We start from the raw sequence: 12,257 nt of genomic DNA on the forward strand, positions 1-12,257 counted from the left end.
TGGGGCTGGAGCCCACTCCAGGAGTTCTCTCCCACCTTTCACCACCAGCAAGCAGCACACATAGGGTGACTCAGCTGTCCCCACCCTGTGGAGAGGCCAGGGAAGACAGCCACACTGCAGGCCAGAGCTGGGACCAACCTCTCCTGCTCTCCATGTGGGAGGCTGCTCACCTGTGCCAGGATCTGTGGGAAGCACAGGGCAAGGGAACCACCAGAGCAGGTGCTACTGTGGCTGGGCACGGCAAAGCCCATGGGCAGGGGGATGTGCCTCTGGATGCAGCAGCCTGGGAGCATGTGGCTCCTGGCTTGTCCCCAGGGGAGGTGACATTGCTGTGGGAGGCTGTGGTGCCTGTGCACATGGCCACAGGAACCCACGGAGGAGGCCCTGAGCTGTGTGTGGCTGTTGTGCCCACAGGAGGCCACAGCCTGCAGCCACAGGGAGACCACAAACCACCAGGCAGCAGCTTTGTCACCAGCTTGTGGGCAGCTCCCTGTGGGAAGACGTGGTGGGTTATGAGGAAGAGGGGTCACCTCTGCTCAAGGAAAGACTGGTGAAGAGAAAGGAAGAGCCTGGGAGAGCAGTGGAGCTCCTCCTGCAGCAGGAGCTGGGAAACCAGACAGGAACTCCTCGGGGGAGTATCTCCTCCTCTGCCAGCACCCAAGGCAGGCAGGGGCACAATGGGGACATGGAGCACCGGGGATTGAAGGGACTGGGAATGATGTCCAGGATGGACCCTTGTGTGACAGGACCACAGTGCAGTGTGGAATTTTGGGCCACTAAGAGGGAGTTTGCCAATCATTCCCACTCTGGCTAATTAGCATATAACTGAGGAGCAGAAGGATGACCTACAAATCCTTCTGAGTTGGCTGCTGAGCAGAGCAAGCCAAGACAAAAAAAAACAACACAAAAAAATCACCCAGACTGAAGCACAATCTGGAAACACGAGCACAAATTAGTTCCTCATGAATATTCATCAAAGGGCAGCACCATGTTTCCATTACGGTTTGCCAAGTCCAAGAGGCACCACCAACCTTCCATTTATTGCTCACTGGGAGACAGGAGATCCCACCGAGGGCAGGCAGAAGGGGGCTCTGAACCACCTGTGCTGGGAGCTCTGACAGGCATTGCTGTGCCCAGGAATGGCAGCAGCCCGTGAGACAGCACTGGCTGCCTGCTGAGGCAGGTGATGCAGCAGCAGCTCTGGCTGCTCTGTGTGCACCAGGTCCTGCCCACACCCCGGCTGCCACCAGCACTGGGGTGACATTGGAGCCCCTCGGCAGCTTCAGGTCCAGCTCATCAGGGGGAAAAGGGCAAACAGACTTGCCAAAACTCACCCTTAACCATTAGTTGCTAATTAGGATCCTCTGAAATTCCCATTTTTGGGGAGGTGGAGTGAGTGGCAAGTGAGAAGCCCAGCTCACGGGCCACTTCTCCTCTCCATAAGGAATCAAACACACTTTTCCTGCTGGGTGCCCCCACCTCCATGGACACCTGAGGGGTCTGGGTGCAAAAGCAGTGGATGCAGGATCATCACAGTTCATTTTTATGAGGCATCAGCAGTTAATTCAAAACAGATTTCTAAAATGTCGAGGGGTGCAGAAAGATCAGTTCTATCAAAGCACACTCAGTTCATCCTGGAATTTTTCCCTCACCCACTGCTTTCTCTCAAATGCTCATTAGGCCATGCTCCCCCAGAGAAGAAAACAAGTGAAGTTAATAACCTCCCTTTCTTTTAAAATGATAATTCATGAAATTAATAACAAAATTAACTAAGACCTTTTAGGAATACATTATCTCCTATGGAAAAAAATTTGACAAACACTGCAGCTCTTCAGCATTCCTCTTGCCCTTACAGTACATCCCAACAAGCATCTCCCTCTGATTTTTCTGGTTGGCTTTGTGTTTTTTAAAAAAAGCTGTCTCCTTCCAAGTGAAACTGGAATTAAACTTTTCTATTCAAATCCTCCTTGGCTCAGTAAGTTTGGCCAGGTTCTTCCCCAAGGGTGAGCTGAGCCTCAGGGCTATGGAGAGGGAGGGATGGGACCTCCATATGAACCAGCTCCTTCCCAAACTCACCCCCTGCCATGAGTGCCAGAGCTGGGAAATGGCTCAGCTCAGGGGGTCCCAGACCCTCCCTTTTATCTGTGCTGTGGCAGGTCACTCACACTGACAGCAGTCACAGGAGAAGCAGTGACCCCACGGGCTGTGGCGGGAGGGAGTGGCTGGAGGGGTCCCAGTGACAGCCGGGGCTGCCCCGTGTGCGAGCACAGCCTCCCGAGGAGACTCCACTGCTCCCGGCAGAAGGGCTGAATGCAGACTCAGATGTGTTGGTCAGACTGGCTGTGCTCCAGCCAGAGGCATCACAAAGCCCTGATTCAAGGGCTCTTCCTATTTGGCTCCAGCAGCTCGCAAAGGGAACAGAAAACATCTCACAGAAGGCGACGCTGCCAAAATACGGAAACTAAGCAGAGGGCACAAATTCCCTGTGTCATGTCTCCAGGCTGTTCCACAGCCTGGCCTGGGCTTCTGCCCCTGGTGCAGATCAGAAAGGGTCCATGGGGTGATGCCAGACCCAGCAGCGATGGGAGGAACCCACAGTGAGAGAGCACTGCTATGAGGAGCCTCATTTGTACTTTCCCCCTCCTGCTGCCGGGTGGGGATGACCTGGAGATGCTCTGCAGGCTGGCAGGTGAAGGAAGGCTCTGTGCCAGAGGTGACACCTGAGGGTTCAGTGTGGCACAGGCTGCTGTCGGGGAAGCATCAGAGCTGAGGACATGGGGCTGGAGTGGCTGGGGCTCACTCCCAAACTCACGCCCTCTCAAGGCTTTGGGGTGGCACTGGGGACAGGAGTACCTCCCTGTGCATCCCTGTCAGCAGGGGCACACCTGGATCCTGGCACGGTGCATGTGTGCTGAGCCACAGCACAGCACTCTTCCCACCACAGTGCCCTGGCACCTCTGCAGCTCATGATCCTCACAAGAAACAAAACCCCAAACCAAACAACAATGGCTGAGCCACCTGCCCTCTGCTGCCTCTCCAGCTGCTCTGAGCAGTGTCCTGCCACTGTCACCACCCTGTGCTTCCACCTGGAGCATTCTGCCCATGCACAGGGACTGAGGAAGGGCTGCAGGCTACCAGGTGAATCTGTGTCAGTGCTGGGGCTGTGGCACCAGCCCTGCTGAGACCCATGCCTGCCATTAGGGAAGGGAGCAGGACATGGGCAGAGGCCTGTGGGTGCAGCCAGCTCAGCTCTTGGGCCACACCATGCTCTGGGCTGGGGCAGAGTGGCCCTTAACACCTTAAGGGCTCTCTGGGACAAAAACAGCCTGAAGGACACGAGAGCAGGGGCTGTGGGCAGCACCTGTGCCATGCTCGTGGCTGCAGCTCTTCAGAGGGCTCCATAGATCAGCCCTCAGGGCATGGCAGAGGGCAGGAGGGCCATCAAGTATCTCTTCTCAAACCCTGTATTTATTAAAAGTCAAAGCCTCCAGATGGGCTGGGCTGAATCCAAGCCTCAAGTGTTCTCCAAAACATCTCCATTTCAGAGTTGGGTCAGAGCCAGCCCCATTTTAAGCTGCCGCTGAGTAACATGGAACCTGGATTTCTTGATAGCAGACAAGGGAAAAATGATCTTTTGTGCTCCACATGTGCAGAATTTGCTTTTTATAGCTTGTTTCTTTAAAAGTTTGGTCCATCTGAAAGACTCATTAGATGCTTTATGTAAATATATCATAACAAAAACCCTATGACTGTAATCAGGTTCTGCCTGCTGGCCTCTCCTGCTTTCCCTCCTTCCCTTCCTCCCTCCCACTCCACCACACACTTCTCTGCAGAAAGTATTTTCTTCTCAATAGCACTGACTGAACAAAGGACAGAGGGGGTAAAGCAGCAAGGAGGATCTCCTGGCTGAAACAAGCACTCCTTGCCCAGGACAGAGGCAGTGCTGGAATCAGGTCAGGAGAGAACCCAAAGAATTCAGGAAAAGATTTTGGAGACTCTTAAGATTGAAAAATCAGACTAAAAGTCACAGCACGAACCCTCCTGCCAGCAGCTGAAAGCCAGCATTGAACAGGGAGTTTCTGAGTGCCTGAAGTCAGAATGCAGTACAGCAACTGCTTGTTAACAACAACAGGAGAAAAATCTGAATTCAAAGACAGTAACAGAAAACAAATCTGTTTACACTGAAAACAAACAAACAAGCCTTACCTTGGTGAACCCTATCTGCTCCTTCCGGAAGTTTTCCAAAGGTTTGATCAGCAAATCACTCGCATTCTGCACCTACAGTGCAAAGAAAAAGCATTTTAATTGCAGGATGCTGATCAATTTTCTCCTAAACAGAGGCTGAACAGGGCTAGAAGCCAAGAACTCTGAGATTTTAATGTTTTTGACTGGAAACTTCTTCTCTGTCTGGAGGTGAATTCACTTAAACCATCTGTACCTGCTTTTCCCTATGGGTGACACACAGCAAACCCCAGCCACATCCCAGGAGGCTTCGGGGACATCCTGTGGGTAACAAGGCTGCTCTCAAATAAAAGATGGGGTTCCCTTGTCTCGAGATTCAGCCAGGTTATCTGTCACAGAACAGCTAGGGAACAGGGAAAGCCTGCCTGTGTCTCTTCCACTCCTGTCTCATGTCTGAGAGATCTTTCCTGGATGGTGCTCTGCACACCTTTACCATGAATCCACATGAAAGTGAGCTCATCCCAGTTTGTATCACTGGCTCTAGCTCCAGCCTGGCACTGGGACCAGCCTGCTGTCTCCTCCCATCCCCACTTCCCTGACAGGCTCTGTCCCAAGATCCAGAGAAGGGAGAGGAGAAGAGAACAGGACACCACACAGCACAGCCCCTCAGGGAATTTAAAGCTGATGAACACAGTGAGTGTGAAACCTCCTGAGGGAGCTGCTGTAAAACAGAACTGATCCTACAAGCAGAGGGAAAAAAAAACCAACTTTGAAAATTGTACAGTGCCCATAACCCCTGAAACAACACCTTCCACTGCTACCCCCACTGCCAAAGGAGCCACTATACCTGGGATGTAATTCATAATAAAGAAGTATCTCAGTGCTTTCCTGGTTTCCTGCTGTTCCTTGCCTGCCCATGGACCCTCTGGCCCAGCCTGGCAGGAGCTCCTGCTGCTGCACGAGGCAGGGGAAGGCAGAGCCAAGCAGCACATTCCTGGCATGCTGCAAGCTCTCTATCGAGCCTAACCTTCATGTTTTTCCTGGAATTAGGAGTGAAATGGGAAGCCAGCACGGGCTCTAGAGGAGTCCTGGAGAGGCTGAGGGCACATGGCAGCAGGAAAATGATGGCAGTGCATTGTACTGCAGGAGCTGGACCAGCACAGATGGGTTTAGGGACACCTGCCTTCTTGCACCCAGCAAAAAATGAGCAAAACCACTCATTCTTTAACCCTTGATTTCCCCACAGAAGCAGCTGGTGAGCAGCCCCTCCAGCTGCAGGGCCTGGGGCTCTGTGCCTGCCTGTGCTGCCTGGGAGAGCCACAGCTCCCCACACCTATTGCTGTGCCCACCTATGCTCAGGGCCCATGGACCAGAGGAGTACAGAGCACATTCCCAGTGCTCCCAGCTTCCCTCTGATGAGAAACCTGACACAGAGGCACATGGTGCTGCGGCTGTGATTTGGCATTCAGGAATGACAGAGCCCAGCTCCCATCTCCTTACCATCATGGACCTCTCCAGCTCCACTTCATGCAGCAGCTCTGCAAACTCCTTAAAGGACTCGGCTGGAAGAAAAGAAGAGTGGTCAGTGGAGCTGGGATGTGGCACTGGATGTGGCACTGTCACACCCTGTGTGATGCATGTCAGGACACCCCAACGTGGCTGTATCCCTCAGCATGGCCATCTCAAGGATAGCAAAAAAACCAAGAGGTGGCTCCTTTTGGCAGAAACTGAGGCAATGCCAGGTGCAGGCTGGCCTTGAGGGGTATTTATGTACGCAAAGGACAGGAGGGTCTCCTACCCAGGCAATGAAGAAGTGAAGGCCCTAGGAAGGTGAGAGGATGTTAATTAGCTTTTATCAGGAATTGTGCTATAGAGATGGTAATACAGGTAGCAGAGAAGGGGCAAATGCAGGGAAAGGTCAGAGAGGGGGAAGGGGAGCTGCCATCCCCAGGGCCTGCAGCAGGACAGGCACTGCCACTGTGGGCAGGACAGGGGTGCCTGGCCTGCCTGGACAGCTGCCCGCAGCACCAGGATGGGCCTGGCACCTCTGTCCCAGGAAGAGCTGCAGGTGCTTGCCAGGACAAGTATGTCAAATGAAAATGGCCTGGAATGACAAAGATCACATGCTGCACCAGGAGGCACAAAGTCCATGTACAGGAGGAAAGGCAGCAGGTGTAGACATGGTCACAGACACTGACACCACTCCCCAAGATGTTAGCAGTGAAACAAAAAGATTTCATTGATAAGCAGTTGGAGTCCAACTACAATAAAAATAGAACAAAACCTTTCCTTTAACAAGCTGAAATAAGAATAATTCAGCCTGGGGAAATAAAAGACTAGGTGGGAGCAGTTCCCCCCACAGCAAGGGGGAACATGCAGCCCCTCTCCCTGCCCATCAAAGGACAACTTGGGAAGGGGCTGAATTTGTCCCAGGGAAGGAAACCCTTCAGCAGCAGAGCATTGACAGTGCCAAGCCAAACTCCCCTCTCTCTGGGCTGCAAGACAAGGCTGGGCACACACCTGCCCACGCAGGTACTGTGGCTATGTGCTGGCTGCCTGGGGGAACAACCTGATCACCCCAGTGTACCTGGGAACTACCTGGGAGTTAGCTGGGAAAGTTTCCCACAGTTCCAGCTTGCTCAGCACAGTGTAGGACGGGTCTGGTGGGTCCCAGGCTCCCTCTTGCCCTGGTGGGAACATCCCAGAGTGTCTCTGTGAGACCCCAGAGCTCTGCAGTTCAGACCCTCCCTCCCTGCTGGGCTGACCAGGGCAGGGCAGCACACAAGGGGGCACAGCAGGTGTACAGCAGTGCAGGCACAGGATTAGCTTGTCCCACAGGTCAGGGAGAGTGTGCTCCTGTGCTCCTTGTGCAAGCTGAGGGCCCTCTCCCCTCAACCACAGTAGCACCTTGGGAGAGGTACCTGTCCTAAAGTCCAGTGTGAGGATTCATTCTGCAGCTGCTGAGACACATAGAAGGGAACAACTGCAGCCTCATGACATAGGCCCTCAGCTGGCAGTGGCACAACACACCTTCCTGATTAGTCAGGAGCTTCTGAGCTCTCTTCCAGTGAGGGCTCCAGCACCCAGCAATGCAATGGCCCTACAGCTCATGGTGCTCACACCCAGGGCCGCACGTGGCTGTCACTGTGGCTCCCCAGGATGATGGAGTGCATGGACACCAGGGGCCTAAGCCAGGAAAAGAATTATCACAGGGAGAAAGAATCCAGCCCCAAACTTACAGGGAATATGTCAGTGCATAAAATGTTCCCTAGCTGTTTTTTCCCTTTGCTCTACAGGAAGAGCCCAGGAACATGTTTCCTGGCTCCAGTCACAGAACAGCCCAGTGAGTTTGACCCTGCACCACACACAAGTCTCAGATCCTGCTGCCAGCCCAGCAGTGCCTGTGGTGGATCTGTGCTACTGGTCTGGGTCAGAGTTTGCCAGCCTGTGCAGGGCAATGTGGAGCAGGGGGGCCACCAGCAGCCACACCCTGCCCAGCCACACCTGGCAAGTGACACCTGGAAACGCCAGAGCAACTCTGCTGGGCAGCCAGAAGCATTCCAGGAAGGTCCTTACAGCCAGATTCCAGGTTCCTGTGTCTGGAAGGGAAGAACATGCCACCCCATTTCACTGCCCCCTCCATCTCTGCAGGAGCTGCTGATTTGGGTCCCGTGAGGTGACAGTGGAGGAGCTGCAGGAGGGAGCACAGGAGAGGCTGCAGATGCAGGGTAGCATGGGTGCATCCATGACCTTTCACGTCCCCAGGGGAAAGTACTGCTCATGACAGACAGCATCAACCCAGTGTCCTGACTGCCACCTGCAGTGTCCCCACTGCCACCCGCTCGGGTGCCAGCCTGCTCTGTGCCCACACAAGGAGAGAGCAGTGTGGCTTACACTCTTTTTACAACCCAAACACGTTCTCTTGCAGCGCATAAGAAGTGTCTGTAAGTGTTCTGCTTCACTCCCATACCCTGCACATGAAATGAGCTCTGCCTCCCACGCAGACCCCTGGCACCCTGGCAGATGGAAGCTGCTACGGAGACATCAACACCCCACTGCTGTGTCAGGAATAAGGAAGCTTCAACCCCTGCAGGCACACCAGGGCCTGGGTGGGAGGAGAAACACAGCCCAGGCTTCTTCACAGGGAAGCTGGGGACCTCTTCTTGAAAAAGCAAAACAAATCCTCCCCAGCAAAACTGAAGGGAAACATGCTCCTTTCACCATGGAGAGTTTTACATCTGCTCTCTTGCTCTCCCCATCCCACACTCTCTTTATTCAACCTCTGTCATTCCCAGCAGCCTTGCTTGGTTGTTGGAGCTTTGTTCCTTCCAGCCAAGAGGAGGGACACTCCTTTCCTTGCACGGCTGTTTGCCTCAGACCCCTCAGCTCCCAGGAGGGGCATTTACATGGCAGAGTTCCCCCCTCCCTGACCCGTGTGTATTTGGAAGCTCAGCACCTCTGCTGCCATTACATTTGGAGGCTGACTCATTTCCAGCGGGTTTCACCCAGAGACTTTCCATAAAGGAAACAAGCCTTGGAGGGGCAGGCTGCAGTCTGCTTCACGTGGCTTTAAATACAACAGCCCAAGGAACAGGCTCTACTTCCTTCCCCTTCTGACAGTGGCCGAGAGATCTGACACCAGCAATGTCACACTGCTGCCACTCTGCAACCACTGCCTGACAAAAGCTGGTTTTCTTTTTTTCCCCTATGTGCAGCCCTCAGGAGCAGCCTGGAAAAGACCCTGTGCCTTGTGCCCCACCCCATGAATGGCCTGTGCTCCTGCCTGGAGAATGCCCTGTGAGCCTATGGGCAGCCCCAGCTCCTCAGCCCAGGCAGGTGGCCCAAGTGCTTTGTCTGATGGGGCAGGATGAGAACCTTGGGGGTTGAGGATGCTCTGCTGTCCCTCCTGCAGCCCCCTGTCACCCCCACAGAGTCCACTCACCTCACTAAGCTAAGAGCAGATTAATGTGAAACGTGCAGGGTTTGGGGCATTAAGGCCACCCGGGCTGTGGATGCTGAGTGACTCCCAAAGCTGAGCTGGGGGAGGGCAGGGATGTAACACAGCTCCAGGATCACTAATCCCCAAGCAGATGTGCAGGGAGCAGCCCTGCAAGGCTGCCCAGGGCACAGATGGCCATTGTTTTCCATTTGAGACACATCCAGCAGCCCTTTTTCCAGCAGTTTGCAGCCTGGTGCCTTTGCAGGGCAGCGTGGGGCAGTTTGTTCCAGTGCAGCAAAGGCAGCTCTGGGAGCAGCACCCAGAGCTGGGAAGAGGGGCTGGCTGGGAGGTCAGCACCACGCTGCCTCCTCCCCAGCACCTGGCAGCATGGAGCAGGCCTGGAGCCATGGAAAACCTCTGCAAATTATCCGCTGAATTGGGAATGTGAAACTCGACCCGTGACTGTTCAACTTCATAAAATAAGCTGTGGAAGAGCTGCCTGGAACCTGGCTCCTGAGGCTGCTTAAAAACCATCAGGCAGGCTAATTCCTAGAGAGGGAGACTGTTCCAATTACTGGAAGTCAGCTTCAAAAAGCAGAGAACTCACCAATATTGATCTCATCATCCGTTAGCGTGTCACCGATGAAGTCGAACTGGAAGGACTGTAGAGTCTGGGAGAACTTCTGCACTGCTGAGGAGTATCCTGAAAAAGGACAGAGCAATCAGCTGTGGGTTTCTGTAATTGCTCTACAGAGGCTGCATGTCCTAGGAATTTATCCTGAATGGAACAAGACCAGAGAAGGGTGGTTATGAAAATCCACAGGCATTGGGAATTTCAGTGCTGCAGAAAATGCTGCAGCATTAATAACCCTCAGAGGCTGCAGAGAGAATTGGATTTGGGTTTTTTCTCTCTCTGAAAAAGCTTCTGCAGCACTAATGGATGCACCACACTGTACAACAGCTGATCAATGGCCTTGTGTCCAGCCACAGACAGGAAGGGACACTGACACACTTCCCTGCAGGAAAACATTCAGGAGATACTCCAGGGCTCTGTGTGCACCAGCACAGCTCCTTGGAGCTCAGGGGCTGTTGGACAGGCTGGCCACTGTTCACAGAAATTGTTTCATAATATGAGAGAAAAATCTGTAGAGTCAGAAAATAAATGCGAGGAAAAAGGCAGGACTAAAAATAACTGTTCCTCTGTGGGGTCATGGAGACAGACAGGCCCTGAGGGAAGGACAGTGCCACAGAGCACACAGCTGAGCCAGGGGCCTCAGCTGGGCTTGCCTGGGCACTCACAGATGGCCCTGGGACCTGCTGCTCCTGCTGGTGAGGAACAGTCTGGGCTGGAAGCAAAGAAATTGCCTGATGTTTCCTGTGGCTCAGTCCAAATTATTTTTGGACCTTCCAGAGAAGTTTCTGGCCCAAAGGATGCTTTGTGTCCTTGCACCCTGTGTGGCTGCAGGACGTGTCTGGATGGTGTCTGCTGGCACTGGCAGAGGGGCCCTGGGACGTGACAGTGACACCAGTACAGAGCCTGACCCAGGGCCAGCAGGGACAGCACACTCACTGGATTGACCACATCATCCTGCACAAAGCTACAACAATTCCTGAGATACAAACAGAAGGAGGCTGCACTTGCCTGACCTCAGAGAGTAGCATGTAGGCGACAAAAAGAAAAGCAAAGGAATAACATTAGCCTCTGATTTACATTGCTGCTTCCCCTAATTTGGGACTCCAGCTATGGGCACAGTCCCAGGCTGAACTCCTTTGTGGCAGTGCACAGAGATGGTATTTTCAGAAATTCATGAAATTATGTGTGGGGAAGATGTGACAGCACAGACCTTATGGGCAACCAGCTCCCACCACTGCTTTGCCAAACCAGCACCATGATTGCTGTATGTAGGAACTTGGTGTACATGGATGGGTTTTTTTGATTTGGAAATGAAACTTACTACTGGGGTGGCAATCATGGGATGCTCTGAGAGAAAAATTGGACAACACTGAAATGAATGTTGGGGAAAAGAAATCAAATGGCCTGTGTGGGATGCTGGCAGGTCCCCAGACTGCCCTGCTTTTCCTGTCCCTAGGTCAGGAGCTCCTGACCCTCCCCAAGGTCCCTGGCAGGCAGGGGTGGGGGGACTGCTGGGTCCCCAGTGCAGGCTCAGAGTGCAATCCCTGCTTCTCCCTCAAAAGCCTCGTTCAGCAGCTCCCTCGATGGGTCAAACCTTGGCTCCTGAATGGGCAGATTCAGGCCTGAATGTCGCTATTTAGCCCCAGCTGCCAGGGGCTGGAGCACGTAAATGGGTGAACTCTCGCACAGAACGATGTCATTGACTTGATGGAAAACCTCAGCAAATAATTCCCCCTCAGTGCCCCAGTGCTCACTCAGGCTAGGCTGGAGGCTCATTCAGCCCTTGCTCAGGGGAATCTTTGTTCATCCCCTGCAGATCCCCGTCACCATCACCATCCCCGACACTGCTGTGGCCCCATCCAGCACCTCCCCTGCTGCTGGTCACAGGTGATTTTCAATCCCTCCCTCCAAACACCCCTCCCAGCCCAGTGTGTGTCCTTGAGTCCCCCTCTGAAAGCAGCAGCACCCCGAGCCAGCATCTGTCTCTCTGTCTGTCCCCTCCATGGGTGCTGGCTGGGGGCAGATGACAAGGCACCATGGCTCCAGTGTACCCCTGAGCATGGCAGCACACACAGGTCTCCTGGGTGGTACCTGGCAGGGGCAGAGGGTCTCCATGTGCTGTGTGTTCCTGTCAGCCCAGGAGAGAAGGAAGGAGAGAGGGAGGGGAGTGTGAGCCCATACCCTGTGTGCTTGGCGGGCTCTGGAGGAGCTCTTAATGGAAACCAGGCTTCTCCAGACCAACACAACTCAACTCCCACACGTAGTGAGCCTTGGCTGAACATTGACTCCTGACAGAGCTCCCGTGTGCATGCACAGGACAGCATCGCTGCTGGTGCTGCAGCACTGCCACAGCCCTGGGGTGTGAGTGGGACACAGCACGGGGCTCACTGACTGCTGGCACTGCCACAGCCCTGGGGTGTGAGTGGGACACAGCACGGGGCTCACTGACTGCTGGCACCGTGGGAACAGAGGATGTACCCCCTCGGGGGCTATATCCCTGCA

At 54.0% G+C, this 12,257-nt stretch overlaps 1 protein-coding gene across 3 annotated transcripts in view; it reads right to left on the reverse strand.

The window, feature by feature from the left end:
• The window catches only part of OPHN1 (oligophrenin 1), a 50,233-nt gene that overhangs the window by 25,865 nt on the left and 12,111 nt on the right, over positions 1 to 12,257 (reverse strand). For all 3 annotated transcript variants that reach the window (XM_059859013.1, XM_059859012.1, XM_059859014.1), the window contains exons 2-4: positions 9,729 to 9,824; positions 5,683 to 5,744; positions 4,207 to 4,278 (exon numbers count right to left, since the gene is read on the reverse strand). In XM_059859013.1, coding sequence (XP_059714996.1) covers positions 4,207 to 4,278; positions 5,683 to 5,744; positions 9,729 to 9,824 — 230 coding nt within the window. The remainder of the gene's footprint in view (positions 1 to 4,206; positions 4,279 to 5,682; positions 5,745 to 9,728; positions 9,825 to 12,257) is intronic.

This window comes from Haemorhous mexicanus, chromosome 14 (assembly GCF_027477595.1).
Source record: "Haemorhous mexicanus isolate bHaeMex1 chromosome 14, bHaeMex1.pri, whole genome shotgun sequence".
Taxonomy (NCBI): Eukaryota; Metazoa; Chordata; class Aves; order Passeriformes; family Fringillidae; genus Haemorhous; species Haemorhous mexicanus.